Source organism: Hemiscyllium ocellatum, chromosome 26 (genome assembly GCF_020745735.1).
Source record: "Hemiscyllium ocellatum isolate sHemOce1 chromosome 26, sHemOce1.pat.X.cur, whole genome shotgun sequence".
Classification (NCBI taxonomy): Eukaryota; Metazoa; Chordata; class Chondrichthyes; order Orectolobiformes; family Hemiscylliidae; genus Hemiscyllium; species Hemiscyllium ocellatum.
In genome coordinates this window covers 41,310,092-41,325,326 of record NC_083426.1, presented here as the reverse complement: position 1 = coordinate 41,325,326, position 15,235 = coordinate 41,310,092, and the positions used below count along the sequence as shown (strand labels likewise).

The following is a 15,235-nucleotide window of genomic DNA, read 5'->3' as shown; positions in this document are numbered from 1 at the left end:
GTGTAGGTTAGATGGGTTTCTGATGAGTATGACAGGTCAGCGCAACATCGAGGGCGCTGTAATGTTCTATGTTCTATAAGGTCGGAGACTGAGAATTCTGCAGTAAGTAACTGAACCCTTGGGGTCAATCTTCGATTCCATTGTGTGACAGAGAAGATAGAGGAATAGACTGCAGGCAGAATCCTTGACGGGATGGAATGTAAGAGGATTTTACAAATGAGCAATCAAAATCCATTCTGTCAGCAATGAAAATGAAAATCTGTCTGTTAATGTTGGCAACACTTTGTTTAATGGTGTCAAATTTAATTTGTTGATGCTCCTGTTACGGATGTTTTATTAACTTCACAGTGTTGATTAACTCAACATTCTTCCCTCTCAGCTGAGACCTCTAGCCGATAGTCAACCAAGTTCTTACTACTGTGTAGACATTTGTCCCCTTGCAAACATTGGACCCATTTGTTTGATATTGATGGATCCCCAAAACAGGCACTAGGCCCCTTGGAAATATGGAGCCCTGGGCCTTCCCACTCAGGATTCTTCTCTGGAATTATTTCCTGCTTGTTTTGAAATATTTTCTCAATTCTTCAATTTATTTTCTGCATCCAATGCAATATATGCATTTTATGTTTTTCTGACCCTACATAACACTTCTAATTTCCCTTTAATCTTGTGACCAAGGTAATACCACATTACTTTATCTCAGTCTTTGCTATTTAACTAGTCAGTTTGCTCTTCTTACTCTTTCCCTTTATGCTTTCCACAATCCAATGTTCTTTATTTGTATATTTACCTCTTTAAGTTCTACCTTCTCTTCTTGCTTTTTCTGATTGTTTTCATTCCTTCTGTTCCTTGACAATGTGGTATAGATTAGATTTAGATTAGATTTGTTACAGTGTGGAAACAGGCCCTTCGGCCCAACAAGTCCACACCGACCTGCCAAAGCGTATACCACCCAGACCCATACTCCTACGTTTACCCCTTCACCTAACACTACGGGCAATTTAGCATGGCCAATTCACCTAACCTGCACATTTTTGGATTGTGGGAGGAAACCGGAGCATCCGGAGGAAACCCACGCAGACACGGGGAGAATGTGCAAACTCCACACAGTCAGTCGCCTGAGGCGGGAATTGAACCCGGGTCTCTGGCGCTGTGAGGCAGTATAAAGGATATCTTGCTCTCTGCGTCATCAGTACATTAGCCCCCATCCTATTGAAATGTGATAATCATTGTAAACAGGTTCCCATCTTCCCCTGAACTAGTGTCCCATATAATGACGAATTCTGTTATATAAGATCCAAAAAACAAGCATAGGATGAGAATTGATTTTGGGGCAAAAATTCCGATATTAGCTTGGTGACGAATAGAGGTGTACTTTAAGGAGTGCCATGTTATGGGAGGGAGCAGCAGAGAACAGAGAGGGTTAGCGGGAGTGAGGCAGCTATAATCACAGCTGCCTGTAGTGGGGAAAAGGAGTTGAAAAGACGACACTAGGCTAGAGTTAGAAAAATGCAGAGCTCTCTGTGGTTTTGGCTGCAGGGAGTTAGATTTACAGATAATCAAATCATAGAATCCCTACAGCATGGCAGCAGGCCATTCAGCCCCTTGAATCCACACCAAACCCTCCAAAGAGCATCCCACCCAGAGCCACTCCCTTGCCCTAGCCCTGTATTTCCGCTGGCTAACCCACACATCCCTGGACACTTTAGCACAGTTATCCACCTAACCTGCACATCTTTGAACTGTGGGAGTACACCCACACAGACACTGGAAGAATTTGTAGACAGTTACTAAAGGATGGAATTGAACCCAGGTCTCTGGCACTACAAGGCAATAGTGCTAACCACTGAGCCACCATTCACCCTAAAGGAATACAAAAGGGCAGGGGAGCTTCAACAGGAGGATTAGAATTTTTGAATCAAGCCATTGCTGGACTGGGAGCCAATGTCGTTCAGTAACCTAGCGTTAATGGATGGGCAGCACTAATAGGGAGTTTGTATGTAGGTAACATTTAGATGATCTCAAAATGAGTTTATAGAAGATAGTAGTGTTGGAAAATTTTATCTTGCAACACGCCATTATGTGTCAGTGGCTCCCCAATCTTTTTTATCCTTCCCATTCCTAGAACACAATTTAAAGTCATCGGCAAAACAAGAGTGAAGAGAGCAAAACTTTTTTCACTAAGTCAGTGCTAGGGGATGGAATGCACTGCTTACAAGTGTGGAGGAGGCAGCATACTTGGAAGTATTTGAGAGGGCACTGGATGATATTTGGATAAAGCCAATATGTAAGGGTATGGGGGGAAAGCAGGAGCTTAGTGCTGATAATGATTTTCATTTAATGATGGGCTGAAGAGCTTCTTTCTGTGTCATAACTCTTAACACTTGGGATTGCTCCCTGAGTCTTAAATCTGTCTCCGAATCTCCTAAACTTCTTCAGGCCTTAGCTTCCCAAAATCATTGGCTCCTACTTGGATCATAACTGGCTGATTTGCTTGCAAATTCGTTTCCAGTCATTCTGATGTGTTCCTTACTCCTAGACCTTGGAAGCAAGAAATCAATGGGGTTCTCAGTCTCTGCCAAAACGGACAGTGTCCACCCAAATTTAGCAGTTCCAAAGAACAATCACACAGGATTCAAAATGTTAGTGTTTCTCTGTCTCCATAGCTGCTGCCAGACTCCATCATTTTCTGTTTTAATTGCTAACAGTTCAATTAACTTTTACCTCAGGAATACATGGCACTGTGGTTAACACTGCTGCCTCACAATGCCAGAGACCTGGGTTCGATTCCTGCCTCAGGTGACTGTCTGTGTGGAGTCTGCACATTCTCCCTATGTCTGCATGGGTTTTCTCTGGTTTCTTCCCAGAATCCAAAGATGTGCAGATTAGGTGAATTGGCCATGCTAAATTGCCCATAGTTTTCAGGGATGTGTAGGTTAGGTACATTAGTCAGGGGTAAATAATGGGTCTGGGTGGGTTACTCTTTGGAGGTTTGTTGGGCTTTAGGGCCTGTTTCCACTCTGTAGGGATTCTTTGAATACAATTCAAGCTTCTGGAAGTTTCTAAAATAACTCTTAGTGGATATATCTAAAGTAGTATTCTTCTGTGGAATTACACATCTGTCATTGTCGAGGGTTTTACTTCAAAGGAACAATACTGTCTGCCTCTGGGTGTGTCCAGGTAACAAAGGAGTGCTATTGAGCCTGATTACACACAATGAAAAACTAAAGATGCCTATCTATACTTAATTTTTTTTTGATCATTTGATTGAAACTATTTTGTTATTGTGAAAGATTTTTCAATTGGCTTGAACTGTGTATCAATGACCAATCATTTGGTGATTGAAAATATGCTGATTTTGAAATCCCATTTACCACAAACCTTGCCTGCATTGAAGCATTCTGCAAAAACAATATCAGCAAGATCACAGCTGTAGATAGTAGGCTGTACGAGGTTGTTCTTACTTTTTCCAAAGACTTTACATCTTTTAAATGATTACTCAAGCTTGTTTCTGAAAACTCCAAGTTCAATTGCAAAGGAGTTGGAGCCCTGATTGTGAAAACTACCAGGACCAGCCTGAATGACCTATGAACAGTCCTTATTTCAAAGAAACTGTCCAAATCCACCCATATTGTGATCTCAGCCCTCTGAATATAGCTAACTCTCAACTCTAGAATAGGAAAACTCCCCGTTTCTGTGGACTCTTGTGTGTTTGACTTGACAATAAGCTTTTCTGGGGCGATTGTATGCAGAGTCATAGAGTCATAGAGATGTACAGCATGGAAACAAACCCTTTGGTCCAACCTGTCCATGCCGACCAGATATCCCAACCGAATCTAGTCCCATCTGCCAGCACCCGGCCCATATCCCTCCAAACCCTTCCTATTCATATACCCATCCAAATGCCTTTTAAATGTTGCAGTTTCCACACTGTAAGTAATCTTATCTAATCTAATCTAAAAATTGTACCAGTCTCCACCACTTCCTCTGGCAGCTCATTTCATACACGTACCACCCTCTGCATGAAAAAGTTGCCCCTTAGGTCTCTTTCATATCTTTCCCCTCTCACCCTAAACCTATGCCCTCTAGTTCTGGACTCCCCAACCCCAAGGAAAATACTTTGTCTACTTATCCCATCCATGCCCCTCATAATTTTGTAAATCTCTATAAGGTCACCCCTCAGCCTCAGACGCTCCAGAGAAAACAGCCCCAGCTTGTTCAGCCTCTCCCTGTAGCTCAAATCCTCCAATCCTGGCAACATCCTTGTTAATCTTTTCTGAACCCTTTCATGTTTCACAACATCTTTCCGATAGGAAGGAGACCAGAATTGCATGCAATATTCCAACAGTTGCCTAACCAATGTCCTGTACAGCCGCAACATGATCTCCCAACTCCTGTACTCAATACTCTGACCAATAAAGGAAAGCATACCAAACGCCTTCTTCATTATCCTATCTACCTGTGACTAAATAATATTGCTCCTTGACTACATCCAGGAAAGAATGCTGGTTCTGACTTTTAGATGGACCACGAGCTAATGGAGGTTTGGGAATACATTTCTGTCTTATCAAAATTACATTGCACTGAATATGGACAGAAGGGAAGGAAGAGTTGGGACTTCCAGTCTATCTCTCTCCTGTGTCCTATCAAAGTGATTGAGTGAAACATAGATGCTGGCTAAGAATCACATAACACCAGGTTATAGTCCAACAGGTTTAATTGGAAGCACTAGCTTTCAGAGCGCTAGCCCACAATCACCTGATGAAGGAGCAGCTCTCTGAAAGCTAGTGCTTCCAATTAAACCTGTTGGACTTTAACCTGGTGTTGTGTGATTTTTAACTTTGTACACCCCAGTCTAATACCGGTGTCTCCAAATCATAGATGCTGAATGGCAGAATTTCATTACAAATATTGCAAATTTCCTACTCTATAATGTGATTTTTTTGGGGAGTGATGATGTGGAGGTGCTAATGTAGGACTGGAGTGGACAGAGTCAGAAGTCACACGACACCAGGTTATAGTCCAACAGGTTTGAAATCACGCAAGCTTTCAGAGCACAGCCCCTTTGTCAGGTGCTGTGAGAGAGCAGGGCACACACACACATGCACACACACAGTTTATAGGCAGAAAGATCAAGGGTAGAGATATCAGAAGATCATACAGCTGGTGTGAGTGGAGTGTCAGATAATATGTCTTTGCAGGTGACAAAGAGCGTTGGACGGTGGTGGGGAGAAAGTGTATGTGTATGTGTGTTTGAGAGAGTAAACGTGTGTGAGAGAGTATGTGTGTGACTCCCCACCACCTCGCACACGTAAAAATCTACGAGGTGAATCATTTCATTGGGCCTGAGATGTTACCTCTTGTATATTCCTATCACTTTGCTTGATTGACATGGCAAAACAAGGGCTGCAGATGCTGGAAACCAGATTCTAGATTAGAGTGGTGCTGGAAAAGCACAGCAGTTCAGCCAGCATTCGAGGAGCAGGAAAATCGATGTTTCGGGCAAAAGCCCTTTATCAGGAATAAAGGCAGAGTGCCTGCATGGTGGAGAGATAAATGAGAAGGGAGTATGCTACTTTCTCCCCACCCCCCACCCTCCTCTCATTTATTCCCTCCACCCTGCAGGCACTCTGCCTCTATTCCTGATGAAGGGCTTTTCCTGCTCCTCAGATGCTGGCTGAACTGCTGTGCTTTTCCAGCACCACTCTAATCGAGAACCTGACATGATAGTACACCACTAGCATTGACTTTATAAATGCTTTACACACCGTCTAGCACTGTTGGTCACCTGCAGAGACGTATTATGTGACACATCAGTTGTCTGATCTTTTGATCTCTCTGCCTATAAACTGTGTGTGTGTGTGTGCCCTGCTCTCTCATTGAATTTGACGAAGGGACTGCACTCTCAAAGCTTGTGTGATTTCAAATAAACCTGTTGGACTATAACCTGGTCATGTGACTTCTGACTTTTTGGGAGTGGGCAAGGATAAATGATTGTGAAATCCCAGGAATGCTAGGATTACAGAGATCCTGACAACTCTAACAGCAGGTTGTCATTATCATTTCCTGTCCTAGCCCGGCATTTTGCCAGATTTATGAACTGGCCAATTGCCACGTGAAAATGCTATTGGTGGAGGACAGTCCCTGACAAACAAGAAGTTACACACTTTGGTGGGCGGGGTTGGGAATCAGGACATCAGATCAGATTGTAAGGAAACTTCATTCACATATGAGAATTATAGGCCTAGGTCTCTCTGTAGGTTACTTGAAAACCGCAAACCCACTGTCTCTAAACCGAGAGTAAACATATTTATGCTATGTTGTGGTGGAATTTTTCAAATCTATCAGTTTAGCTGCCAACAGCTGCCCACCACATTTGCCTAGCCTTCATGAAGGTGCACTTAACTCTCTCTGTCATTCAGCACTGAACCAGGCAGCTCATAAATGAAAGTGCTTACAAGGGCAGAAAGACTAAAACAAGGCTGTCATTATGTAATGTTTGCTTTTACAATTTTGACTGAAACTGTAAACTTTGACTGAACATGTCCCCTACTCCAAAGAAAAGTGTTAATGATGCATAATATGGATTCAGGTTCTTTACCACATCTGTGCCATCTTAGCCCATCTCTTTAATGATGACTCTATAGGTTATAGAAGGGTAACTACTCTTGAGATTCCTGTTTCTAGTTGTAGTGAGAAATGTTTACTGTGAATGTCTGTAATGTCTGAACCATAGCCCTCCCTTCAAAACAGCACCCCAGGCATCAAGGTGAACATTGGAATGAGGTAATAAAAGCAGGTAGGCTTATGGGATCAACAAGGTGCCATGCTCTGAGGAAGCACATGTTAAAGGCCTGGCACTGTTTCCAACTGTTTTAGAATTGTTTCATGCTGAAAGCACTGTGCTAGCACATTTACTTGATATGATCTGGTGTAACCTGTACCTGCCCTGTAGCCATAGCCAACATGGTGGCGTTTGTTTGGAACAGGTTGTGCATGGCACTGTCACAAACTTTCCATTGCGCCAGCTGTAGACCCTTTAACATTGGTGAATTGACTGCTACTACATAAAACCATAATATTTAGTAAAGTAGAATTAGTAAAGCATAAATTGCAGAAACTCTATCACATTTTAAACTCTATTGCCAATTTAATGTTTACAGGTCAACCCAACCTTGATTGACTCTATTCTAACATTGTATTGGTTGAGTTAGATGCCCAATTTGACAATTGGCTCAGCCCTGAAAATGCTCAATCAACTAAGCCTGTAATCAATCTGACTTCTTCCTTTCTAATTGACCTTGATGACCAAAAGTCAGGTCCTATGTTTTTGATTGATACGGTCAGATTTTAATATTGGGATAGTTTATGAATACAAGACCACTGAATCCCTGTGTATATCAGAAATGAGGAACAGAGAGGCAAAGTGAGAAATTATATTGGACAGGCTGAAAGAATTTGATTATTTCTTAGAGCCATAGTCACAGAGATGCACAGCATGGAAACAGACCCTTCGGTCCAACCCGTCCATGCCAACCAGATATCCCAACCCAATCTAGTCCCACCTGCCAGCACCTGGCCCATATCCCTCCAAACCCTTCCTATTCAGATACACATCCAAATGTCTTTTAAATATTGCAATTGTACAAACCTCCACCACTTCCTCTGGTAGCTCATTCCATACACGCACCACCCTCTGCATGAAAAAGTTGCCCCTAAGGTCTCTTGTATATCTTTCCCCTCTCACCATAAACCTATGTCCTCTAATTCTGGACTCACCCACCCCAAGGAAAAGACTTTGTCTATTTATCCTATCCATGCCCCTCATGATTTTGTAAACCTCTATAAGGTCACTCCTCAGTCTCTGACACTCCAGGGAAAACAGCCCCAGCCTCTCCCTATAGCTCAAATCCTCCAACCCTGGCAACATCCTTGGAAATCTTTTCTGAATCCTTTCAAGTTTCACGACATCTTTCCAATAGGAAGGAGACCAGAATTACACGCAATATTTCAACAGTGGCCTAACCAATGCCCTGTACAGCCGCAACATGACCTCCCAACTCCTGTACTCAATACTCTGACCATTAAAGGAAAGCATACCAAATGCCTTCTTCACTATCCTATCTACCTGCGACTCCACTTTCAAGGAGCTATGAACCTGCACTCCAAGGTCTCTTTGTTTAGCAACACTCCCTCCGACCTTACCATTAAGTGTATAAGTCCTGCTAAGATTTGCTTTCCCAAAATGCAGCACCTCACATTTATCTGAATTAAATTCTATCTGCCACTTCTCAGCCCATTGGCCCATCTGGTCAAGATCCTGTTGCAATCTGAGATAACCTTCTTCGCTGTCCACTATACCTCCAATTTTGGTGTCATCTGCAAACTTACTAACTGTACCTCTTACGCTCACAGCCAAATCGTTTATATAAATGATGAAAAGAAGTAGACCCAGCGCTAATCCTTGTGGCACTCCACTGGTCACAGGCCTCCAGTCTGAAGAACAACCCACCACCACTCTCTGTCTTCTACCTTTGAGCCAGTTCTGTATTCAAATGGCTAGCTCTCCCTGTATTCTATGAGATCTAACCTTGCTCACAAGTCTCCCATGGCGAATCTTGTCAAACATCTTACTGAAGTCCATATAGATCACATCTACCGCTCTGCCCTCATCAATCCTCAATGTTCTCAATCAAGTTTCTGAGACATGATTTCCCATGTACAAAGCCATGTTGACTATCCCTAATCAGTCCTTGCCTTTCCAAAAACATGTATATCCTGTCCCTCAGGATTCCCTCCAACAACTTGCCCACTACCAACATCAGGCTCACCGGTCTATAGTTCCCTGGCTTGTCCTTACCACCCTTCTTAAACAGTGGCACTGTGTTAGCCAACCTCCAGTCTTCTGGCACCTCACCTGTGATCTACGGCCACAGAATGATTTTTAGATAATACTCTGAGAAATGTAAACAAATCTGTTTTGGAGTTCATTAAAATCCTGGAATGATGATAATATGGGGATAAGGAGATTGCAAGCCTTCTGTGAGACATGGGTATCGTGAGCAAGGTCTGTACTTCTGGCCCCTCCTTAATTGTTCTGGAAGGAAAATACGAGCTGCCTACAGTTGCTCAGGTTGTTTTAGAGGGTAGCTCAGGGTTAATCTGGTGCTATTGGCCAGCAAAAAATTGACAGTAATGGATAAAACCTAGGTACTATAGATGCTAGAGATGTAAAGTATAAAGGGAAAGTTATGTTTCTCTCTTCACAGATGCTGCCACACCAGTTGAATTTCTCTAACATTTTCTGTTTTATAACAGGAATGAATGTTGGCCAGCAGGAAAACCTGAGCGTACAAACCAGGATAAGAAAATCGACATGCACTCATACACCACCTTGATTAGATTACCTCCAGTGTGGAAATAGGCCCTTTGGCCCAACAAGTTCACATCGACCCTCAGTGAGCAACCCACCCCCTACATTTACCCCTTCATCTCACACCACGGGCAATTCCGCGTGGCCAATTCACCTAACCTGTACATTTTGATTGGACTGTGGGAGGAAACCGGAGCACCTGGAGGAAACCCAGGCAGACACAGGGAGAATGTGCAAACTCCACACAGACAGTTGCCTGAGGTGGGAATTGAACCCAGGTCTGTAGCACTGTGAGGCAGCAGTGCTAACCACTATGCCACCCACTCAGAAAGATAGGAATAGTACTTCAGACAATAAATTACTGTGAAGTGTACTAACTCTTTTTATAAGTAGATACAATAGAATAATAGCTATTTTTTTGGACTAGTCTTTAGAGGTATGAATTGGATACATGTGTTGAAATCCCATCACTCGGCTGTTTTGCTCAATGAACAAAATGAATCTGGAATTAAAAGCTACTCAGTAATGATGAGCATGAAACAACCTGATTGCCGTAAAAAGGAGTCTGCCTTCCTTACCTGGTCTGGCCTACATGGGACTCCAGACCGACAGCAATGTTTTTAACTCCTAAGTTACCTCAAACCTATCCTCAGAAGTCACTTTGCTGTCTACCTTCTCAAGAGCAATGGAAAATGCACAATTAATGCTGGCTTTTCCAATGATATCCACATCCTGTGAATGAATAAAGAAAATAAAGAAGCAGCACTCCACATGCCCTTTCAACTTCATTAATAGTTAATTTGATTCCTTGAATACATTTGTTCCTCTTTTTGCACTTCCCAATCCCTATAGTTAATGAAACTGTTGAATATTGTTCTGGGCTCTTTGAACAGGTTACATGCAGGGTATTAGCTATAACCTGTTGAACAGAATGTTGGTCTTTAACCCACACCTAGAAATTATTGTTATAGCAATGTACATCCTCCTTCTTGCCACTGCATAAACAGATTGACATTTTATGAAGGGATGGGATGCATTGCGAAACTTGGAGAGTAAGGTAGAATACTGCTTGCCACCTGTCTTCAGACTCAAATAAACTGTGCCTCAGCACCTGTATATCTCTACTCTCAGGTTATCGAACCAACTTGAGTAAATGCAGTTAAGATACAGATCACTTATGATTTAATTAAGTGGTAGAACAGGCTTGAGGGTCCGAATGGTCAACTCCTGCAACTATGTTCAAATATCATAAACTGTAACAGCTGCCCAGTGGCAAACTTTCATGGATTTAGCAACACATTTAGCTGTATCCAAAGACAATTTGGATAATTGACGTTCGGATAATCAAGGTTCCTCTGTAGTTTCATGTCCTGGAATGGGTAGGCCACATCCATCCAAAATCTCCCGTCTGTAGGTCACTTTTTGGTGACCCTTGCTGAAAGTATGAATGTGAGGGTGCCAGCTATGGATAAAGCTGTTGATGATGCACCACATGGTTCAATATCCTGTCAACTTGGCTGCTAGATAACCTAATGGAGGAAATCCAATATTGACTATAGTGATTACATGTAAAAAGTGAGGTCTGCAGATGCTGGAGATCAGAGCTGAAAATGTGTTGCTGGTTAAAGCACAGCAGGTTAGGCAGCATCCAAGGAACAGGAAATTCGACGTTTCGGGCCAGAGCCATTCCTGATGAAGGGCTCTGGCCCAAAACGTCGAATTTCCTGTTCCTTGGATGCTGCCTAACCTGCTATGCTTTAACCAGCAACACATTTTCAGCTATAGTGATTACATGAAAGGGGAGGCAAAGGACAAAATCAGTCTAAAAACTAAGAAGCAAATAATTGAAGACCTCACTTGAAGAGAGCAAAAATAAGACTGTAAGACTATTTATTGGAAATGTGAGAATTGAATTCTCATGCTGTATAGGGAGGTGCCCTCCACTAAGGTTGAGCAGAATAAAGGAGGGGTCATTCAAGAAAGATGTATAGATCTCCATGATTTAACTTCCATATAATCTAGTCAGGGTACAAAGAAGAGAACTGAGAAACAGTGTACTCAGTAGTATGTAAAATAAACAAAAAGATAGGAATAAAAGTGTAAGGCTAGTCTGAATTGACTGGGCTTGTAATGGAATTTAGGTTCATTCCTGATGAAGGGCTTTTGCCCGAAACATCAATTTTCCTGTTCCTCTGATGCTGCCTGACCTGCTGTGCTTTTCCAGCACCACTCTAATCTTGTACTGTAATTTAGAAGAATGAGAGGAGATCTCATAGAAACATATAAAATCCTGATGGGACTGGACAGGCTAGATGTGGCAAGAATGTTCCCAATGTTGGGGAAGTCCAGAGCTAGGGATCACAGTCTAAAAATAAGGGGTACTCCATTCCGGACTGAGATGAGGAAGAATTTCTTCAGACAATTGCGAACCTGTGGAAGTCTCTCCCACAGGAAGCTGTTGGGTCCAGTTCATTAGATCGATGCAAGAGGGAGATGGATGAGGCCCTTGCAGCTAAAGGGATCAAGGTGTATGGAGAGAAAGCGAGAGCAGGATACTGAAATTGCATGATCAGCCATAGCGCTTTTTTTTTAGATTAGATTCCCTACAGTGTGGAAACAGGCCCTTCAACCCAACTAGTCCACACCAACCCTCCGAAGAGTAACCCAACCAGACCCATTCCCCCTACCTAAATTTACAGGCAATTTAGTTTGACCAATTCACCTGACCTGCTCATCTTTGGACTGTGGGAGGAAACCAGAGCACCCGAAGGAAATCCACCCAGACACGGGGAGAATGTGCAAACTCCACACAGACAGTCACCCAAGGCTGGAATTGAACCACGGATCCCTGGCATTGTGAGGCAGCAGTGCTAACCACTGAGCCACCATGTCACATCGAGCCAATTGTATTGAATGGTGTTGCAGGATTGAAGAACCGAATGGCCTACTCCTGCAGCATGTTTCTATGTCTTCATTTTTTAAACCTTCAAATCTTGGGGACTGCTGATTATTGAAGTCAAGGCAAAGAGCCTATGTTTCGATTAGTACAGTGCAATCCTGAAATGCAGACAGGCCACTCCTGACGCTGAGCTTTGCTCAGGCATCAAAATTGACTGTATGTGCCAGATACTCTGATGCACAGTCAACGCTTATATGTACTGAGTCCAAATTATCCTTAAATACATGCAAATTAACATGACATGCGGGCCTCTAAAGGAAATGGTCATTATGATAAAGTAAATAATGATGGAAGCCAATTCAAAAGTAATTTTTCAAAAGGAAATTGCGTAAATACTTGTCAGAGACAGAATTACAGAGTTATAGGAAGAATGTGGGGAACTGGGTCTAATAAGATTGTTCTTTCAAAGAGCCTGCAGTGACCCTTTGGTCTGCTTTCTTTACTAAGTATATTGCAATGAACCTCACTTAAAATGAGAAGCAAGCATAAAATTCTAATGCACCCTTTTTGCCATGCTTCATGTTGTTAGGTCTAAAACTCTGTTTTAAAACAATAACAGGGTCCAACTCACTAAACTCATGCAAATACAAACCAGACAACAATGACAAACTTGCATGACAGTTACTGAGTAATTGCAGTGAAACATGACCACTGCCATAGATCAGAGCTAAAGTACAGTCTCCTCCACAATAATTAATACCTTCATGCAAACACAACTTGTGTGATATACTCAGTGGATTGAGAAAATGTCTGAAAGGAGCTGCTGGATCTACCTGACTATAGGCCAGATTGGGCATTTAAATTTGGAGGGAAATACTAAAAGCAAGAAGGAGCAATCTGAAAAGTTCACTTGACCTCCGATTTATTTTATTATAACCTTCCCTCAACCCTCACCCCCTCACTCTCTCTGCTCTACAAGGATCCAACCATCCTACTCCTGCATTCTAATGTTTTCTATCAAGTTCCCCCTTTTTAGATAAGTCTTTTCCTGCTCTCAGACATCATCAAACTCTCTCTCATCTTCACTCAGCCTTTGTTTCCAACCTCACTATTTCCTTCCCTCTTGCACCTGCTCGGTGCCTCCTAGATTCATCTCTTCCTTTTACTGTAAAGTACTCAGACCCACCTTCTGCATAATGACATGATACTGCATAATGACATGATACACAATTGCTTTTCTCCTTAATTTTATTGAACAAAACTTGAAGGTTGTAAATCGGTTACTTCATCGCTCAGCTGTTCAAGGTTCGCTTTTCCTTCCTCACTAAATGAACTTTAGACTTGTTGTTTGAGCTACTGTGCACTTCATCAAATTGTTTAGTGCCAAACTGCGAATGCTCAATATATCTCAATGTTATAAGATCATTAAACTATCATAAGGCATAGCGTGCTGCAGATCAGTTCACATTCACTCACTTGGGAGAGATGCTATGGCATGCAGTTATGTTATGGGCAATAGCAGATATTCTCTTTATCTCTATCGTTAATATACAATAATGCAGTGTGTCACACTAGTACAGAGCAAGTGAACATTATTCCATTGTGGAACAATCTGCCATGAAACAATGTCAGATGAATGTGGAGCAAACTCTTCTAGGGCATCAGAGCACATTGATCAGTCAGTAGTGCCACATAATTGAATAAATCGATTAATCTAACAAATCTGGTTACAACTGTTTTCTCTCACACCAACTAGAATAGTCTGTTGCACAGTAACATTTTCAATTGAAATTATGAGTTTCAAGAGGATTAATTCATTGACAATTTCTGAAATGTTTTTAATAAGGAATTAATAAATAGTAAATAACTGTGGGATTGAACTCAGCAGACAATCCATATTTTAGATTAATTTTGAAAAGTTAAAATGATGATTTTGATCAGATTAGCTGTTGAACCCAAATGTTTAAGTTACTTTTGGAATCATTTACCTGCTGCAATGTTTAGTAGCTTACAGGCTGTTTCTATCTCCTTGAGAACTTCGCCAACCACCATCGTCTGAACCTGTTCTAGTGACCTTTCTTCAAAGTGGACACTGTTCTGATAGTCCAGCTCTGTGGGTACACATAGCTCCTGACTGTCCACTATGGGGCATTGTTCTGGCTCTTTGTGCAGCTCAGTCTTCATGATGTGGTCAGTCTCTGGCCGCTCCACCAGCCCCTTAGATAGCCATGCATAGTCTTCAGTTAGCAACATGTCGAAATAGGACAAGTAGACAGGCAGTGTCCGTTCAGGAGTTGAAGGGTTACTGGATGGTTCCACCATGGTCCACTCAAGACCCTTTGGGTGACTGGGTTTCTCCAGGTTGGTGAGTATTGCATCCTCAAAGGCAGTTCGATTCTGCTGCAGCATGGTCAGTCGCCGACCAGCACTGCCCATCACCTCAAGTAAACTCTTCAGATCTATATCAAAACAAGATGAGACAAATGTTTAATTGTATAATAACATTATCCATACATTGATGACTATTGACTGCTTCACAACAAAACTGTTCATTGAACCCTTTGGGAAGCTGTAAGCTAGAAACGGGGATTATGAGGTCAGTTGGTCACTTAAATATCCCAGTAAGTCCTGAATGAGCTTTAATGAATGTTTTACTCATGGGTCAGTTTGTATTAATGGATGATCACGTTAAGTGGGGCTGTTCGTTCAAATACAGGATTCAAACTGTAGTTTCTTTCTTGTGGAAAGAAAAGCTGCTACTTAAACAGACAACATCTGACTTTCTTTTCATGACTTTAATTAAAAGGGCCCGACTCTTTCTTACAACAACGTCTTTGCCTTTTACCAAATGAATAGGAATTAATTGTGGTTGGTGGCAAAAAAAAGAGAATTAGAAATTAAGGTTTACTCATTCTTAAGCTTAATATAACCTAGTTTTAAAGAATGCTTTTAGGTTATATGCG

The 15,235-nt window shown here is 42.0% G+C and overlaps 1 protein-coding gene across 1 annotated transcript in view; it reads right to left on the bottom strand.

Annotated features, from left to right (window-relative positions):
- LOC132828277 (SAM pointed domain-containing Ets transcription factor) overlaps positions 1–14,708 on the bottom strand; it is a 41,320-nt gene extending 26,612 nt beyond the window's left edge. Inside the window, exon 1 of the mRNA XM_060845250.1 lies at positions 14,261–14,708. Within this exon, the coding sequence (XP_060701233.1) occupies positions 14,261–14,708 (448 nt within the window). The remainder of the gene's footprint in view (positions 1–14,260) is intronic.
- Between the last annotated feature and the right edge of the window lie 527 nt (positions 14,709–15,235).